The sequence below is a fragment of the Oncorhynchus gorbuscha genome, linkage group LG05 (genome assembly GCF_021184085.1).
Source record: "Oncorhynchus gorbuscha isolate QuinsamMale2020 ecotype Even-year linkage group LG05, OgorEven_v1.0, whole genome shotgun sequence".
NCBI classification, from domain to species: domain Eukaryota; kingdom Metazoa; phylum Chordata; class Actinopteri; order Salmoniformes; family Salmonidae; genus Oncorhynchus; species Oncorhynchus gorbuscha.
This window is the reverse complement of record NC_060177.1, coordinates 27,281,892-27,302,142: the sequence shown is the minus strand read 5'-3', so window position 1 is coordinate 27,302,142 and position 20,251 is coordinate 27,281,892. Positions and strand designations below refer to the sequence as shown.

Genomic DNA, 20,251 nt, shown 5'->3' with positions numbered 1-20,251 from the left:
ATTCGAGTGGGAAAGTGACTCAGGCGCAGGAATGAGGCATGAAAATAGTTGATAACATTTTGTCACAGTTTTAAAAAGTCCATGATTACAAACCGCTTCCCCCGCTTCCTCTTCATATGACAGCTGTCACAAGGTCTTTATGGGAAGTTGAGGCCTATTTTGCTACAGTGGCCTAAGCCTCCTGTTACTCAAGCATGGATTAGGCATACTAATAAGGGGCTCTCACAATGAGGTGTCAGATTTTTTGTATCGTGGATAACCCTAAAACATTTTATGGTATTTTGTAATTTTCTGAAATGATTCAGCATGCAAAAGCCCCCCACCTCCGGAAGAGCTGACTTTCCATTGTGTGGGGTTCCTGTTAGCTACCCACACCTCTCGACTACTCACTCTTCACTCATTGACTCATGTTCACACTTACTCAAACTCAACACAAACCTTTCCATCTGATACACAACAGGTCTAAGCATTAGGACCCAATTCCGACCCGAGTTAATACACTTTTCTCCGAGTATTCTGTTTAGCATGATAATAGCATGCTATTCATCCACTATTTGTTTGGAGTGTAGACCGAATAAATGAAGATGTGATCTCGACTTAATTTCCTCATTTTACCACCTTTACTTGTGACGAAACCATAAATAAGGTCTAGTGAACCGACCGGTTCCAGGATTATAAAAGCATTACATTTTTTCCCCGATAGAATTAACATCGTTCTCCAAGGACTGTAATTTACAACTTGATAAGAGCTATTAATAAGAGATAGGTAAATAAGAAATCTGTTTGGATAAGTTAATTGTAAATATAAATGGCATTTAAAAATATATATTTTACCTTAGAGACAAATGTGAAACCAGTCATATGGCAGCAAACTGAAGCATACAGTATCACATTTCCAACATTGAAGTTGATGAAATGCTGTGCCGTTATGCAGAATTGAAATTGCAGTCTTTTAACTTGCAGGGATGGGCGCTCTTGAATGTCTTAATTCTTGGCAACCTTGACTTTCTCTGCTTCTTGTTAAATAAAAAAATTAAAAATCTTATTTCTATTGTATAGCCTACATTATCATGGGGGGATCTGGTACTGGAACACATTGAGAAAAAAGTGTCAAACACAACGTAGCAGCCAAGTAGCCTATTATCTATGGTGGTGAAACAGCACTCTTCAAGTAGCCTACTATCTATGGTGGTGAAACAGCACTCTCCAAGTAGCCTACTATCTATGGTGGTGAAACAGCACTCTTCAAGTAGCCTACTATCTATGGTGGTGAAACAGCACTCTCCAAGTAGCCTATTATCTATGGTGGTGAAACAGCACTCTCCAAGTAGCCTATTATCTATGGTGGTGAAACAGCACTCTCCAAGTAGCCTACTATCTATGGTGGTGAAACAGCACTCTCCAAGTAGCCTACTATCTATGGTGGTGAAACAGCACTCTTCAAGTAGCCTACTATCTATGGTTGTGAAACAGCACTCTCCAAGTAGCCTACTATCTATGGTGGTGAAACAGCACTCTCCAAGTAGCCTATTATCTATGGTGGTGAAACAGCACTCTCCAAGTAGCCTACTATCTATGGTGGTGAAACAGCACTCTTCAAGTAGCCTATTATCTACATTTTACATTTAAGTCATTTGAAACAGCACTCTTCAAGTAGCCTACAAATCACCTTATGACATCCAGTGGAACAACCACTTTACAATAGTGCATCTAAATATTTTAAGGGGGGTGAGAAGGATTACTTTATCCTATCCTAGGTGGGGTTTCTCTCCGGAAGGTGGTGAAACAGCACTCATTGGGGAGCCAGAGCAAGTTTTGCCAGTGGTAGGGAGGCGAGCAGGCCAGAGGTGGACAGTGCCCTTATCTCAGATGGTACTGAGGTGCCGTTCCCCTGAAACAAGCATCATGGTCACTCTCAACTCAAGCCTAGCCTACTATCTATGGTGGTGAAACAGCACTCTCCAAGTAGCCTACTATCTATGGTGGTGAAACAGCACTCTCCAAGTAGCCTACTATCTATGGTGGTGAAACAGCACTCTCCAAGTAGCCTACTATCTATGGTGGTGAAACAGCACTCTTCAAGTAGCCTATTATCTATGGTGGTGAAACAGCACTCTTCAAGTAGCCTACTATCTATGGTGGTGAAACAGCACTCTTCAAGTAGCCTATTACCTATGGTGGTGAAACAGCACTCTTCAAGTAGCCTATTATCTATGGTGGTGAAACAGCACTCTTCAAGTAGCCTATTATCTATGGTGGTGAAACAGCACTCTTCAAGTAGCCTATTATATATGGTGGTGAAACAGCACTCTCCAAGTAGTCTATTATCTATGGTGGTGAAACAGCACTCTTCAAGTAGCCTATTATCTATGGTGGTGAAACAGCACTCTCCAAGTAGCCTACTATCTATGGTGGTGAAACAGCACTCTTCAAGTAGCCTATTATCTATGGTGGTGAAACAGCACTCTTCAAGTAGCCTACTATCTATGGTGGTGAAACAGCACTCTTCAAGTAGCCTATTATCTATGGTGGTGAAACAGCACTCTCCAAGTAGCCTACTATCTATGGTGGTGAAACAGCACTCTTCAAGTAGCCTACTATCTATGGTGGTGAAACAGCACTCTCCAAGTAGCCTACTATCTATGGTGGTGAAACAGCACTCTTCAAGTAGCCTACTATCTATGGTGGTGAAACAGCACTCTCCAAGTAGCCTACTATCTATGGTGGTGAAACAGCACTCTCCAAGTAGCCTACTATCTATGGTGGTGAAACAGCACTCTCCAAGTAGCCTACTATCTATGGTGGTGAAACAGCACTCTCCAAGTAGCCTACTATCTATGGTGGTGAAACAGCACTCTTCAAGTAGCCTATTATCTATGGTGGTGAAACAGCACTCTTCAAGTAGCCTACTATCTATGGTGGTGAAACAGCACTCTCCAAGTAGCCTACTATCTATGGTGGTGAAACAGCACTCTTCAAGTAGCCTATTATCTATGGTGGTGAAACAGCACTCTCCAAGTAGCCTACTATCTATGGTGGTGAAACAGCACTCTCCAAGTAGCCTATTATCTATGGTGGTGAAACAGCACTCTCCAAGTAGCCTACTATCTATGGTGGTGAAACAGCACTCTCCAAGTAGCCTACTATCTATGGTGGTGAAACAGCACTCTTCAAGTAGCCTACTATCTATGGTGGTGAAACAGCACTCTCCAAGTAGCCTACTATCTATGGTGGTGAAACAGCACTCTCCAAGTAGCCTACTATCTATGGTGGTGAAACAGCACTCTTCAAGTAGCCTACTATCTATGGTGGTGAAACAGCACTCTTCAAGTAGCCTACTATCTATGGTGGTGAAACAGCACTCTCCAAGTAGCCTACTATCTATGGTGGTGAAACAGCACTCTTCAAGTAGCCTATTATCTATGGTGGTGAAACAGCACTCTTCAAGTAGCCTACTATCTATGGTGGTGAAACAGCACTCTTCAAGTAGCCTACTATCTATGGTGGTGAAACAGCACTCTCCAAGTAGCCTACTATCTATGGTGGTGAAACAGCACTCTCCAAGTAGCCTACTATCTATGGTGGTGAAACAGCACTCTTCAAGTAGCCTACTATCTATGGTGGTGAAACAGCACTCTCCAAGTAGCCTATTATCTATGGTGGTGAAACAGCACTCTCCAAGTAGCCTACTATCTATGGTGGTGAAACAGCACTCTCCAAGTAGCCTACTGTCTATGGTGGTGAAACAGCACTCTTCAAGTAGCCTACTATCTATGGTGGTGAAACAGCACTCTCCAAGTAGCCTACTATCTATGGTGGTGAAACAGCACTCTTCAAGTAGCCTACTATCTATGGTGGTGAAACAGCACTCTTCAAGTAGCCTACCATCTATGGTGGTGAAACAGCACTCTCCAAGTAGCCTACTATCTATGGTGGTGAAACAGCACTCTCCAAGTAGCCTACTATCTATGGTGGTGAAACGGACAGCACTCTCCAAGTAGCCTACTATCTATGGTGGTGAAACGGCACTCTTCAAGTAGCCTACTATCTATGGTGGTGAAACAGCACTCTCCAAGTAGCCTACTATCTATGGTGGTGAAACGGACAGCACTCTCCAAGTAGCCTACTATCTATGGTGGTGTCCTTCTGTAGCTCAGTTGGTAGAGCATGGCGCTTGTAACGCCAGGGTAGTGGGTTCGATTCCCGGGATCACCCATACGTAGAATGTATGCACACATGACGGTAAGTCGCTTTGGATAAAAGCGTCTGCTAAATGGCATATATTATTATTATTATATTATTATTATTATATATTATTATTATTAAATGGACAGCACTCTCCAAGTAGCCTACTATCTATGGTGGTGAAACGGACAGCACTCTCCAAGGTGCTAATTATTCAAAGCATTTTAGAATTCACTGATGTGAGTGTAGAAGCGGGGCTTACACAAGTCTGAATTTCTTATAGCCTCATCAATGTACAGTAACATTTTTAGACGACACTTGAGAACACCAGACATATGCACACATACTGTCACGCCTTGGTCATTGTATTTTGTGTTTTTGTTATTATGTTTGGGTAGGCCAGGGTGTGACATGGGTTTATATGTTGTGTTTCGTATTCGGGTTTGTAGTATTTGGGATCGCGGCTAATTAGGGGTGTTGTATAGGCTTGGCTGCCTGAGGCGATTCTCAATTGGAGTCAGGTGCTTCGCGTTGTCTCTGATTGGGAACCGTATTTAGGCAGCCTGACTTTCGCTTTGTATTTTGTGGGTGTTTGTTACTGTCTTTGTGTATTAGTCACCAGATAGGCTGTAATTAGTTTCACGTTCCGTTCTGTTGTTTTTGTATTTCAGTTATTTCATGTACCGCTATTCTGTTCATTAAAGTCATGAGTAACCTACACGCTGCATTTCGGTCCGACTTTCTTCATTCAACAGACGAACGCCGTTACACATACTCAGCTGTGGGGCTTTCAAGACCCGAATTTCATATCATTTTCAAGACAATGTAGAAGTAAAACAAATATCAAAATATAACTTTAAATAAATGTAGGCAACAGCAGAACACACATTTGAGAATTTATATGTGATAATATGAGGCTCATATTCAGATTACAAACTTGAAACTATTTTTTTTCCTACCATGTCAACTTCTTGCTCAAAGCCATGAGCAGGCATGTGGATGTCAAATCAAAATCAAATCAAATTTCAAATCAAATTTTATTTGTCACATACACATGGTTAGCAGATGTTAATGCGAGTGTAGCGAAATGCTTGTGCTTCTAGTTCCGACAATGCAGTGATAACCAACAAGTAATCTAACTAACAATTCCAAAACTACTGTCTTATACACAGTGTAAGGGGATAAGGAACATGTACATAAGGATATATGAATGAGTGATGGTACAGAGCAGCATACAGTAGATGGTATCGAGTACAGTATATACATATGAGATGAGTGTGTAGACAAAGTAAACAAAGTGGCATAGTTAAAGTGGCTAGTGATACATGTGTTACATAAGGATGCAGTCGATGATGTAGAGTACAGTATATACATATGCATATGAGATGAATAATGTAGGGTAAGTAACATTATATAAGGTAGCATTGTTTAAAGTGGTTAGTGATATATTTACATCATTTCCCATCAATTCCCATTATTAAAATGGCTGGAGTTGGGTCAGTGTCAATGACAGTGTGTTGGCAGCAGCCACTCAGTGTTAGTGGTGGCTGTTTAACAGTCTGATGGCCTTGAGATAGAAGCTGTTTTTCAGTCTCTCGGTCCCAGCTTTGATGCACCTGTACTGACCTCGCCTTCTGGATGATAGCGGGGTGAACAGGCAGTGGTTCGGGTGGTTGATGTCCTTGATGATCTTTATGGCCTTCCTGTAACAACGGGTGGTGTAGGTGTCCTTGAGGGCAGGTAGTTTGCCCCCGGTGATGCGTTGTGCAGTCCTCACTACCCTCTGGAGAGCCTTACGGTTGAGGGCGGAGCAGTTGCCGTACCAGGCGGTGATACAGCCCGCCAGGATGCTCTCGATTGTGCATCTGTAGAAGTTTGTGAGTGCTTTTGGTGACAAGCCGAATTTCTTCAGCCTCCTGAGGTTGAATAGGCGCTGCTGCGCCTTCTTCACGACGCTGTCAGTGTGAGTGGACCAATTCAGTTTGTCTGTGATGTGTATGCCGAGGAACTTAAAACTAGCTACCCTCTCCACTACTGTTCCATCGATGTGGATAGGGGGTGTTCCCTCTGCTGTTTCCTGAAGTCCACAATCATCTCCTTAGTTTTGTTGACGTTGAGTGTGAGGTTATTTTCCTGACACCACACTCCGAGGGCCCTCACCTCCTCCCTGTAGGCCGTCTCGTCGTTGTTGGTAATCAAGCCTACCACTGTTGTGTCGTCCGCAAACTTGATGATTGAGTTGGAGGCGTGCGTGGCCACGCAGTCGTGGGTGAACAGGGAGTACAGGAGAGGGCTCAGAACGCACCCTTGTGGGGCCCCCGTGTTGAGGATCAGCGGGGAGGAGATGTTGTTGCCTACCCTCACCACCTGGGGGCGGCCCGTCAGAAAGTCCAGTACCCAGTTGCACAGGGCGGGGTCGAGACCCAGGGTCTCGAGCTTGATGACGAGCTTGGAGGGTACTATGGTGTTGAATGCCGAGCTGTAGTCGATGAACAGCATTCTCACATAGGTATTCCTCTTGTCCAGGTGGGTTAGGGCAGTGTGCAGTGTGGTTGAGATTGCATCGTCTGTGGACCTATTTGGGCGGTAAGCAAATTGGAGTGGGTCTAGGGTGTCAGGTAGGGTGGAGGTGATATGGTCCTTGACTAGTCTCTCAAAGCACTTCATGATGACGGAAGTGAGTGCTACGGGGCGGTAGTCGTTTAGCTCAGTTACCTTAACTTTCTTGGGAACAGGAACAATGGTGGCCCTCTTGAAGCATGTGGGAACAGCAGACTGGTATAGGGATTGATTGAATATGTCCGTAAACACACCGGCCAGCTGGTCTGCGCATGCTCTGAGGGCGCGGCTGGGGATGCCGTCTGGGCCTGCAGCCTTGCGAGGGTTAACACGTTTAAATGTCTTACTCACCTCGGCTGCAGTGAAGGAGAGACATGCAGGCCGTGTCAGTGGCACTGTATTGTCCTCAAAGCGGGCAAAAAAGTTATTTAGTCTGCCTGGGAGCAAGACATCCTGGTCCGTGACTGGGCTGGATTTCATCTTGTAGTCCGTGATTGACTGTAGACCCTGCCACATGCCTCTTGTGTCTGAGCCATTGAATTGAGATTCCACTTTGTCTCTGTACTGACGCTTAGCTTGTTTAATAGCCTTACGGAGGGAATAGCTGCACTGTTTGTATTCAGTCATGTTGCCAGACACCTTGCCCTGATTAAAAGCAGTGGTTTCTGGTTAGGGAATGTTTTTATCGTTGCTATGGGAACGACATCTTCGACGCACGTTCTAATGAACTCGCACACCGAATCAGCGTATTCGTCAATATTCCCATCTGACGCAATACGAAACATGTCCCAGTCCACGTGATGGAAGCAGTCTTGGAGTGTGGAGTCAGCTTGGTCTGACCAGCGTTGGACAGACCTCAGCGTGGGAGCCTCTTGTTTTAATTTCTGCCTGTAGGCAGGGATCAGCAAAATGGAGTCGTGGTCAGCTTTTCCGAAAGGGGGGCGGGGCAGGGCCTTATATGCGTCGCGGAAGTTAGAGTAACAATGATCCAAGGTTTTACCACCCCTGGTTGCGCAATCGATATGCTGATAAAATTTAGGGAGTCTTGTTTTCAGATTGGCTTTGTTAAAATCCCCAGCTACAATGAATGCAGCCTCCGGATAAATGTTTTCCAGTTTGCAAAGAGTTAAATAAAGTTCGTTCAGAGCCATCGATGTGTCTGCTTGGGGGGATATATACGGCTGTGATTATAATCGAAGAGAATTATCTTGGAAGATAATGCGGTCTACATTTGATTGTGAGGAATTCTAAATCAGGTGAACAGAAGGATTTGAGTTCCTGTATGTTTCCTTCATCACACCATGTCCCGTTAGTCATGAGGCATACGCCCCCGCCACTCTTCTTACCAGAGAGATGTTTGTTTCTGTCGGCGCGATGCGTGGAGAAACCCGTTGGCTGCACCGCCCTGGATAGCGTTTTCCCAGTAAGCCATGTCTCCGTAAAGCAAAGAACGTTGCAGTCTCTGATGTCCCTCTGGAATGCCACCCTTGCTCGGATTTCATCAACCTTGTTGTCGAGAGACTGGACATTGGCAAGAAGAATACTGGGAAGTGGTGCGCGATGTGCCCTTTTTCGGAGTCTGACCAGAACACCGCCGCGTTTCCCTCTTTTTCGGAGTCGTTTCCTTGGGTCGCTGCATGCGATCCATTCCGTTGTCCTGTTTGTAAGGCAGAACACAGGATCCGCGTCGCGGAAAACATATTCTTGGTCGTACTGATGGTGAGTTGACGCTGATCTTATATTCAGTAGTTCTTCTCGACTGTATGTAATGAAACCTAAGATGACCTGGGGTACTAATGTAAGAAATAACACGTAAAAAAACAAAAAACTGCAGTTTCCTAGGAACGCGAAGCGAGGCGGCCATCTCAGTCGGCGCCGGAAGTATGTGATGTTTAGCATCCTCCTAAGGCTGTTCTGAAGACTCTGGCAGTAGTGTCTACTTTTTATTACATTTTTGAGTGTTAACCTGGGTGTCCTCTACAAGGCTTGCTGTTGTATTTTTTTATTTTTTTTTACATCTGATGCATAGGATGTTAATTTACCGTACATTCCACCCACTCTTTTGCTAGTTTAATCCTTCCAGTCTTTTCTAGACCGAAGCGACCTACCTTTTTGCATGTTGTAAAGCCCAACTTTGAATTCTGCTACGTTTGCTTGATCTTGAACTGCAAATTGCACCTGCTCCCGGAATATTTACATTTTGGAGAATCTCTTATAAAATGGGTTAAAGTTATGTATAGTAACCCTAGGTGTAAAATAGTAAATAATGGCTACATCTCAGAAAGAACATCTCAGAACTGGCAAATCTGGTGCAGTCCATGAGGAGGAGATGCACTGCAGTGCTTAATGCAGTTGGTGGCCACACCAGATAGTGACTGTTACATTTGATTTTACCCCCCCCCTTTGTTCAGGGACACATTATTCAATTTCTGTTAGTCCCATGTCTGTGGAACTTGTTCAGTTTATGTCTTCTTATTGAATGTTATGTTCATACCAATATTTACACATGTATTTACACACATCTCACAGTTGACAGTGAGAGGGCGTTTCTTTTTTTGCTGAGTTTATTTGTTTTACACTTTTTAGGTTACTACATAATTCCAAATGTGTCATTTCATAGTTTTGATGTTTTCACTATTATTGTACAATGTAGAAAATAGTAAAAATAAAGAAAACCCCTTGAATGAGTAGGTGTGTCCTAACTTTTGACTGGTACTGTATATATTTACAACCATCATGCTGTTAGCAAGAAAGTTAGGAGTTCATTAAAACATTGATTTCTAAAATGTAACAAATTTAAGTCTGCTTTTGCTATATATACTGTACATTCAGATTTTCACATTAAATATTTTAAACCCCTGAAAAGTTCCATATTGGATAACGTAGCATGATTATAAAATGCATAAGGCCAATAAATCCTTAACTCCGCAAAAGTGCAGTAGCTTTAACTTCTACAACATTCTATTTTTTACCAATTGATTGTGAAAGTAACAAAGGAAACGGCTCAGCGAAATGGCTCGGACATTGACTGTCATGAACTATTCTTAAGGTAGCTTGGGTGTAAGGAAGACAAAAGTACAAGTTCAGGGATGTCCAAGTCAAGTCAGCTTGGTCATAGGGCTGGGGTGAGAGTCCATAGAGCTGATGCTAGCAGAGCAAAGTCAGGACCAGTGTTAGTACCAGACCCAGACCAAGACAGGGCAGGTGGTGAGAGGCCAGGCCTGAGGCCCCACTGTCCAGCTGTAACTGGTACTGCACCAGGGTCCTGTGGTAGCCCCTCTCCTCAGACACACAGCTGTATGTTCCCTGCTGCTCAGGGCCCATGCTCTCTATTAGCAGGAGACACTGGTGCTCTGACCCTCTGGAGATGCACGGTGTTGCTGTGTTGTTGCCCTGGTGCCTCCAGCTGTACTCAGCGTGGCTGGACAAGGTTGGGCAATGGAGGAAGTACTTTGAAGATTGAGAAACTCTGATTCCATCTGCAGCGCCACCTGATGACCTTAGAACATAAACTAAGAGCAAAACATAGCTTTTTAGACTTCCATAGCTAACCATTGTGGGTGGTTTCCATCCTTTATTATAGTACATGGTCATAATAAATGGTTTTGTATTTATACAAGGGTGGCTGTAACACACTACACACCTTTACTTGCAGTACCTCCTCTGGACATGTTGCTGCATACCTGATGGTTCCCGTTCTCCACATCCTGAATTGTCTTACTGTAAAAAGACAAGCACATATGAGTTAAGGAGTCTCAACAAGCAACTCAACCAGAAAATAGTGAATGTCTATTTTCACTCAGAGGTTGCTTATTCCTGTTTATGGGCCAGTAGAGTGTCTCCCTTGTGGTTGGCAGTGATAGTTATTTGAAAATGCAAAGATGAACTGAAAACACATGGTATCACACCAACAGAGCATAGAGCATTTGACGACACAACAGGTAGTGTGTAGTATTGTGTGTGTGTAGCATGTGTGTGTGTGTAGCATGTGTTGGCGGAGTGTAGAGGAGGAAGTGTAGTATACTTTTAACAGAAGGTCAGAGTGAGGAAGTGAGAACTAACACTTCCCACTGACACACACTGCAGACGGACTTGTATGTTATGTTTAATCAAATGAAGTATATTTTGTTTTCTTTTATGGCCTCTATCTGACACCACACTTGTTTTAAGTATATTGTGTTTGTTTTCAAGGCCTCATCTGACACCACATTTCTTTGAACAAGGGCCATGTGTGTTTACATAATTCTGGAAAAACTGGCTCTGGCCATGTTGAACTGAACTGAAGGAAAATAAGGTCTAGTATAATGGCCAAAATAATGCACCACTCTATATTAGCATTTTTGACAAACACTATGAAGTGTTCCAAATAAACTGTAAGGCTGACAGGAAACCACAGAGAGGAAACCATTCATGAAAAATCTGTTTTTGAATCACTACCATTAAATACCTATATAGCGGATGCTATAAGCTGCAAGCGGGCTGTGTTTGGTCTTACTTTGTTGCTGTGGTGCAGTGATGGCCATCCCAGCCACAGTAAGGGTCTCTGGCCAGGACACAGTCTTCACACTGGGCTCCATACTGCTCACAGCTGCCCAGGTCAATCTGAACCAGCTCTCTGCTGGAGGCCACATACAGCTTCCCCTGGAACACAACACCACAAGAACATTAGTACACTCTTTGGAAAAAAAGGTGCTATCTAGAACCTAATATTGTAGGAAGTACTCAAACAATGACTGTTGACTGCAGAAGAAAGTTGCTGATTTACAATAAGAACACCACTTATTTTACAATATTATTATAGAGATATAAACATGGTTTGAAAGAAATCTCTTTGACTATTGTCTATTCCACTCCATGTTTCCTTATTACCACTGTTGCATCTGTGGGGAGGTTTCGGTGTGGGCTGTGTTCCTTGACTCACCGTGGAGGAGTGCAACATCATACTGAGGATGTGTGCTCTGTAGTTAAAAGGTTGTAACTCAGCGATGACGAAGGCATGACCATCCCTCTCCAGAACCTTATGAATCCCTCCATTCCCTAGTGTAGACACGCACGCACGCACACACACACGCACACGCACACGCACACACACACACACACGCAGTGTGTCAAACAGCAGTTATCGATAATTGAGGTTATGAGTGAGAGTCAAACATTACAAAAGAAAGTTGTGTAAGAAATGTCAACAGTCATTTAAGCATAACACACACACAATAGTTCATGTTTCAACATAATGTTGAGACATCCTCCAGTCATATTACACCACTCACAGTACAGATGCATGGTGAGGCATAGACTCGCCCTAAGGACACATATCTATGAGTATCTATGACTATTGCTCCAGTAATGCTTCTAATACTGTACTTCAATTACATTCATCAGTCTCATGTTTGGATTGTACTTCTCTTGACGCTAACCACAACCTACAAAATGTTGTGCAAACGTGAATCTCAAGTTAGGGTTGTTTGAATAAGTCTGTGTGCCAATGATGGGAAATGAACTGCATCTCTGGTTTCCCAGCAGAGTGTGATAAGAGTATACTTCCGCTTAGTTATATTTTTAAACTAAAAAATGAACCGCTCAGACAGGCCTTTTTTACACCTTACAAAAGATCAGTGTCAGGTAGTCAGCATGAAAAAAGTATCACTTTACACCCATGTACGGTCAATAGTATTTCAACCCTCTGAAAGCCTCTGTCTCTTAAAACTGGTGTGAGTATAAGATGGAAATGTTCTCACCTCATCCACATTCCTATAAATATGCTGTACGTATACACAATACGGCTCCTTATCATCACTTGCTGCTGGGTCATATGAGGTCTATGTTAAAGGTCTCCAAACATAAGGTTTCCCGTCATTCCTTTCAGACCGATCATTTCTGATTCATCGTCTAGAGATCAAAACTTCTCACCTAGAGACAGAAACAGGACATTCCCTTTGCCTTGGACTCTGTCCACGCGGATGTGGTGGTAATAGTGGTGAGTGACCAGGAGAGGCTTACTGGTGACACACTCCTCCATCTCTGAAACCTTGTCCACCATTTTGAGGACTTCCATGGGGAGTCTAGTACTGTCTTCAACACACTACAAGAGGATGGACACTTGTATGTATACTTCAACATACGAAGACATACACAGAATACAGTCCAATATAGTAAACATACAGAGTAAAGGAGTAGAGCTGACTAGAAAGTCATATTGTTGAGCATACCTTCCCAGGTCGTGGGATTGGGATGGACCCCGTGTGTCCCTTGAAGTTGGAGGTTTTAAAGATGTGGTCAATATCTTCTACGGTGTAGACACATACAGCACTCATACCCCTAGGGGTAGACACAGAGCTCAGCAAGTTTCAACTAACCCCTTACTAAAGGTCTCTTTCGTAATGTTTCACGACTTCTGCTTTCAGTGAAGGTCAGAGAAACAGCGGACTCTCGAGATCAGAAAAGGGGAGAGGGGAAGCACAACCCAAACTTCCATGGTGATAAGAACAAAACAAAGACTATGACATTTTGGTTTTCTTAATCGTTGTGTCACTTTCAGTTTAAAAAAAAAAAAAAAAAAAAATTTCTTAACGGCACTGCAACTTCATGTCATATATATGTCATAAACTGTACTATGAGTCCCTGTTACCAGCGCCTGTTGTGATGTTATTGATGATTTGTGTATGTTACTAAGGTCCATTATGATCTATCTACATACAGTATGTCGTCCTACCAGCCATTCCTGAAGAGTGCATAGACCCTGGTATCCTGCCACCTCTCTGCCAGAACAGTGTTCACGTCCACTAGCTGGGTGAAGTACAGCCTGCTGTCTTGGTATCCACAGAAGAGCCTGGCACTCAGCTTGGAGGTCCACCTGAACTGCAGATAACCCTTAGGTCCTCCACGATCGGCCTGGAACACACATGCAACCACAGACATGTTAAGATAATCACAGTGGGCAGTGCACACACCACTCAAGGAGCCCCCCGATGGAATTAGTCTTAATTAAGGGCTTAAATGGGCAGAAATGGAGTGGTACCACATATGAAAGAGCTACAAAGATGTTCTGAACTAAACTGCAACACTGATGATTATATACAGTGCAGGCATGATTCATGCTCTACAGTTATGTAGTGCTTACCAGTGGAGGATGCTGGGGAGAACGGCTCATAATAATGGCCGGAACGGAGCAAATGGAATGGCATTAAAACACCTGGAAACCATGTGTTTGATGTATTTGATACCATTCCACTGATTCCTCCCAGCCATTACCACAAGCCTCTCCTCTCCAATTAAGGTGCCACCAACCTCCTGTGGTGCTTACCATGCAGACTTGGGCAACCCGGGGAACCCAGAGATCAGAGTCCAAACACGGGTGTCGGTTCTTCTCTATGTAGAAAGCATATAGTCTGTCCTGCAGACGATCCTCTCTCTGCCCGCTAGCCACCAAACTCACATATCTCTGTTCTAAGGAAAAGAACAGGAGAAATAATGACAGTCCATGGACAGTCTGATCAGATATACAGTACTATGCAAAACCATGTCAGGCCATGTCTTGTTCTCACGCCCTGCTCCATACCTGTTCCACTGTTGTCTGTCCATAGTCTGTTCTTCCCGAACCTGTTGATCCCCACGGAACCCTCTGTGCCTGAGTGAGTGGTGTAGAACTGCTCTACCTCAGGAGAACCTGGAGACACAACACATTAGCTCAATAACCACTCAGGAACATTAGGTCATATTATAGGGTAATGTTTTCCAATTAGACATTTTCCTCACCAATGAGGAGTGATGGCTCTGTTTCATTTATGTGTTGTTGAATGATTTGGATGGCCTTGGATCGAGTGCAGTTAAACGGGTCATCTGATGGGTTCTACAGTGGAATCGTTTTGTGTTAACATGCCAATGGCAAAATGGTACCATGAAAAGTATTGTATACTTATATAATGAAAAGTATTTCCCATACCATGTAACAGCACAATGTGTGTTGTTGTCCATTGGTTCCACACAGGAACAGTTGGTTTGGATCGTTAGTCTTGTGTAAAACAGTGATGTTATAGTGACAGTCCTGAAGGAGAAAACATAACTGTGTTACATGGTTGTAAACCAAATATGTGCAACTTTAGTAATGAACTATGCTATAAAACCAACATCCTCTCATCTTTTCAGAAACTCACTGGTGATGTGGAATCATTACTTCTACATTCCTCTCGAAACACAGGACTCTGCAAAGGCAAAAAATTCAAATAATTAAAAAGATTGTACAGGTACAGATGTACAGATGTAGGACCTTCATTTGAGCGAGTTTAATACAACAGGACATGTGGATTATAATTAATGGACATTTTTTGTAGGCATTGATACATTTTCGTTAGGGTAAATCAAGTGACATTTTAAAGTGGATATTACAAAGTTTAAAAGCCTTTTTAAACATTGAATATACTACAAGTTTGCATTTCTTGCTGTGCAGCAACAAAATAGTGATCAAACACAATACACAAGTAAGGTTTGCAGTAAGGGTATGTAACTCAGTCATACTAGCATTCTAGAGGTCTTAGAACTGTTGAAGTTTGTCTGGAACAGGTTTATGTGGTCTGTAGCATATACTATGTTGTCCTGAGGGCCCTGCAGGAGCTCTATACGGCTGTTATTCCCAGACAGGTGGATTCTTAGGAAGCTCACATCTGAGGACACAGAGATATAAATCATTAAGCAAATATGTGTTCATGCAAAAACTGTGCTCATTGAGATTACACTCTGGAACTAGGATAACTTCTTAGAAACCACGATTGATCCTTATGACGGACCAGGTGAAAGCTATGTCATGGAAAGAGCAGGTGTTCCTAATGTTTTGTTCACACAGTATATACTGACATTGCCAGAGTTAAATAAAATAAGTGACTGAATTTGAATAGGGTTAATGATTCACGTTCTGCCAGATGAGTTTATCCTTCTAACTTTACCGTAGCATAGCATATTTCCATATTATATTAAGGATAGGCCTGCTGTCCTTGTATCTCACCACTGTGATAGGCTGTATGATGGACATTCCTCATTAAATATGTTCAAGCTCAGTATTAATGTAGGCTTGTATAAATAGTTTGTGTTCCTTACCAGAGTTGGCTAATGACAAAGGTATGAAATATGGTTCATGTTCTTGTACTTTTGGAGAAGCGCAAAAAGGATCCTACTCTCTTTAATTTCTCTCCCTTGAGTCGGAACGGTACTATGTCAGAATGTGGACAGCCAGAGCCTGTCACAGTATACTTCAATCCAGGGATGGAATATATCGTTGTACTTCTAATCATTACGAAATGATGAAAGGCGAATCGAGAAGATTGAAATACTGTTCATTATTTTTATTAAACTGCCATTTTCGTCAGCAAGCTAATGCTAAAGCAACCCATTGGATTCAATAACACTCCCGGTAGCTACTCACCCCAACTCTAGGCGTTGCACTTTCAATGGGTTGGTTGCTATTGCATTAGCTAGCCTAGCATGCTGGTGAAAACGTCAGTTTAATTAAAAACAAGCAGTATTTAAATATTCTCGATTCGGGATGAGTATGAGTAGAATGACATATTCCATCCCTGGATTGAGGTATGTTTTCACATTCCGGCATAGCACCACAGAGTTTCTAAACCCAGAGACCCAGCACGAACCAGGGACCCTCTGCACACATCAACAACAGTCACCCACGAAGCATCGTTATCCAAACGCTATTTAGTGCGCACCGTTTCACATCAGTTACATATCCAAACTTTTAACGGGTACTGTACCTAAGTATCAAAAGTACATGTAGTTGCTAAAATATACTTAACTATCAAAAGGAAAGGGAAAAGTATAAATAAAAAATACTTATATTAATCAAACCAGGCGCCATAATTTTGAAATGCATTTGTATTTATGGATAGCCAGGGTCACACTCCAACACATAGATATAATTTACAAACAAAGCATGTGTGTTTAGTGAGTTCGCCAGATCAGAGGCAGTAGGGATGACCAGGGATGTTCTCTTGACAAGTAATAATAATAATAATAATATATGCCATTTAGCAGACGCTTTTATGACTTACAGTGTGTGCAACATTTACGTATTTTCTATTTTCTTTCCTGCAAAGCATTCAAAATGTAACGAGTGCTTTTGGGTGTCAGGGAAAATGTATGGATTAAAAAGTACATACTTTTCTTTATGAATGTAGTGAAGTTAAATTCGTCAAAAATATCAATAGTAAAGTACAGATACCCAAAAGTAGTAGTAGTACTTTAAAGAGTTTTTACATCACTGCAAAAATCGACATTGGTCTTGTGTAATCATACCAAACATAACATATATAACGTACTAATTTGAGTGTCCCGGATTTACATATACTATGCTACGTCTAGTCTATGAGAACAGTCGGGTCTTTGATAGCAGTTCCAAATCAAGAGAGAGAAAGAGAACTCAAAGAGAGTCGAGTCCTTTTGGCTATTGTGGACTCAATACACTTTTCCTCCAAATGGTTTAGTATTGAATATAAATCGACCCCTTTGGCTACTGTGGACTCAATACACTTTTAGTAGCTATTGAATATACATCGACTCCTAATAGCCCTGATCATTCAATCCTGCTGTCGTCATTCAATACTTGTACTATTGATTTAAAAGAAAAAGCTTACTTTACCTTTGTCTGTCAATGTCACTCTCGGTTTGTGGGTAAGGGTCGAAGCTTTCACCGAAAAAATGAATTGTCCTAAAAAGACCGCAAAGAGCGCGAGCGGACACATACTTTTCTGAGTCTCTCCGCAATGAATTACTTGAAACGGTAGGCACGTTGATTTAGCATACAACACAAGGGTGGGGTCTGTATAGATAGAGTCGGGTCTTCCATCTAGTCTTACTTTTACTATGTTACGTCTAGTCTATGAGAACAGTCTGGACTTTTCTGTATAGATACAGTCTGGTCTTCCATCTAGTCTTGTCTTCAATTTTCAATCAAGTACAGTAGCCTCAAAGTAGCTTAATTGTTCTGTAGTGAAACATACTTCACTCAGTAATATTTTTGATTGACTACCCATATTAGCCTATTTTCAGAGAAGGCTAGACTAGTCTAGACCAGGGGTTCTTAAACTTTTTCAGCCTGGGACCCAAATGAGAAATTATGTGTTTTCCTGGGACCCAAACTTAGGAAAATATGCAACTATACATAAATATCAGTACATTTCACAAAAAAATAAATAAGAATGAAATTAAATATATGTTAATGTTTATTTCCCCCCATTAAAAACACTCTTACATATCTGTCTAGGTTGGAACTGTTGCTGTTAAAATACAATAAATAATTTTCATTCTGAATTGGAATAAACAGATTGATCACATCACACAGATGAGTAACAGCACCCACACACAGGCTTTTTGATAGTGCAACTTGTTGATAAAAGGATATGTAGAAGGATGAGCCGGTTAAGGATCGATTCAGACAAGGTGGTAGATTGTATGACAAGCGACAGGTTTATTCAGAGTAAAGATATCTGGTACACGTATATACGGGCTCCTCTGTTTGCTCATCAGAGACTAGCAGAAAAAGGCACTTGCTAACAGTGAGTACAAGCTTCATATACACAACAGAAAGTAGGTTGATTTCTAGGAGATCGGATCTTCGAATTGGATCAGGCTGGGGTGTAGTCGTCCGGCATTGGCTCTGTTGTCTGTCCTTCATCGTAGAATCCTGCCATGCCTGTTCTTGGTCGTCACACCATGTTCAGCTGAAAAGGGGATCTGGTGTGTGCGCTATCTTCAGTCACACAATGTTCGGCTGGGAGGGAGATTATGTGTGTGTGCTAGTTTGTCTCTAAGTCTAGGCTTTCTGCCAGTCTGTGGGTGTCTTATCTGGGTGTCCTCGGCAGCTATGTGTGTACTGTATGTGCGTCGTCCCTGTCTTCAGAGGAGTCAGTGTGTAATGTGTGTGCGTCGTCCCTGTCTTCAGAGGAGTCAGTGTGTAATGTGTGTGCGTCCCTATCTTCAGAGGAGTCAGTGTGTAATGTGTGTGCGTCCCTATCTTCAGAGGAGTTATGGCCGAACTCCCGGCCAGCACCTGTGGCTAGGAGTATCCTGTATGGGGCCCAACCTGTTTTACTATGAAAATACGTTGTTATGTGTTGTCTCAGTTATAACAATGCAATAGCAGTAATGTCACCTACATAAGAATTAGCAGTCCTCTACAAACTCTAAGTAACATTACAGATGAAAAATGATCAGGCCTACTGTACATCTTACTGTAGAAATGATTGTTAAAAGAAAGTCTAGATTGGAACTGTTGCTGTTAAAATACAATACATATTTTTTTTTCTGAACAAGAATAAAGTGAACATCCCAGAACTGTGTGAGTGTGTTTGCCTCAAAAGCATCTTGCTTCAATCAAGTTTATTCCAGTTAAGAATAACAATTATTATTGTATTTTAACAGCAACAATTCCAACCTAGACTCGTTTTCAACAATCATTTCTACAGTAAGAGGTGCAGTAGGCCTGATCATGTTTCATCTTCGTCTGTACTGTTACTAGGGTCAGTAGCTAGCTAGTTTTGGAGAATGTTAGCGATTAGCTGTGTACAAGGCCAGGGGATTGTTTGAAAGAGGAACTCTATCTACTACTATGAGAGGTAGGTAGCTAGTACTCCATTATTTATACTTATCATCACATGTTATAACATGACAACAATGCCTTGCTTGTTGACTTACTTCTCCACTGTCGAAGCACTGTTTCCTGAAGCATTATGCCCCGTTCTGAAATAACTCCCTGGGTTTAATATCACGCTGTGGATGTTTGGTCAGGACGTGTCGTTTTATTAATTGGTTCGTTATGAGAGACTCATTACTAAGCACAAAACACATTGTGGGCGTTCCTCGTTATAGGTCTGTATGAAAGAGAGAGAAACTAATCGCTGTATATGCGTTTCCAAAAGCGTAATTTCCAAAGGTTTTAAGCGGTCAAAACCATCCATTTGGTAACACCACCTTTTAAACTGTCCTTATTACAGTGTAATTACTCTGTAACAAGTATTGAAGTTGTGTTACAAGTAGTTACAGTGTAATAACAACATGTACCTGGTAGTAATTGTGCTCTGTAATTACAGATGTGTAACAATGAATGCTTGTTACCATGCTTGTTACAAATGGGCATGTTTCCACTAAATTCACCAATTTATTGTTTCGCTTCTTCTCAGCTGCAATCGATTCATTAACAGCTGTGACAAAGGTTGGGATCCCTTGTGGATGTGCTGGGTGTCTGAGAGATTTGCATAGATCCACACTGCACACTGCCCTATTCCATCTGGACAAGAGGGATACCTATGTAATAATGCTGTTCATTGACTATAGCTCAGCCTTCAACACCATAGTACCCTCCAAGCTCATCCCTAAGCTTAGGGCCCTGGGGGCCCTGTGCAACAGGGTCCTGGACATCATGACAGGCCGCCCCAAGGTGGTGAAGGTAGGAAACAACACCTTCACTACACTGATCCTCAACACAGGGGCCCCACAAGGGTGCGCCTGT

The 20,251-nt window shown here is 42.3% G+C and overlaps 1 protein-coding gene across 1 annotated transcript; it reads right to left on the bottom strand.

The window, feature by feature from the left end:
• Positions 1-9,167: 9,167 nt before the first annotated feature.
• Positions 9,168-18,574, bottom strand: LOC124035770 (semaphorin-7A-like). The gene is made up of 14 exons (XM_046349443.1): positions 17,384-18,574; positions 15,259-15,404; positions 14,898-14,945; positions 14,687-14,788; positions 14,500-14,593; positions 14,303-14,410; positions 14,048-14,190; positions 13,457-13,635; positions 12,954-13,062; positions 12,655-12,826; positions 11,666-11,781; positions 11,240-11,385; positions 10,388-10,464; positions 9,168-10,256 (listed from the first exon to the last, which is right to left on the bottom strand). The coding sequence occupies exons 1-14, from the start codon at positions 17,484-17,486 to the stop codon at positions 9,892-9,894; spliced, it is 1,908 nt and encodes a 635-aa protein (XP_046205399.1). The 5' UTR covers positions 17,487-18,574; the 3' UTR covers positions 9,168-9,891.
• Between the last annotated feature and the right edge of the window lie 1,677 nt (positions 18,575-20,251).

Bases quoted from the DNA above. Each gene is read 5' to 3' on its own strand.
- LOC124035770 (XM_046349443.1), bottom strand. From the start codon at position 17,486: ATGTGTCCGCTCGCGCTCTTTGCGGTCTTTTTAGGACAATTCATTTTT. The intron at 12,827-12,953 runs GTATGCTCAACA...ATCCTCTTGTAG, and splicing joins CAATCCCACGACCTGGGAAG to TGTGTTGAAGACAGTACTAG. The intron at 10,465-11,239 runs GTAAGACCAAAC...GTCTTTTTACAG, and splicing joins CACTGCACCACAGCAACAAA to TAAGACAATTCAGGATGTGG.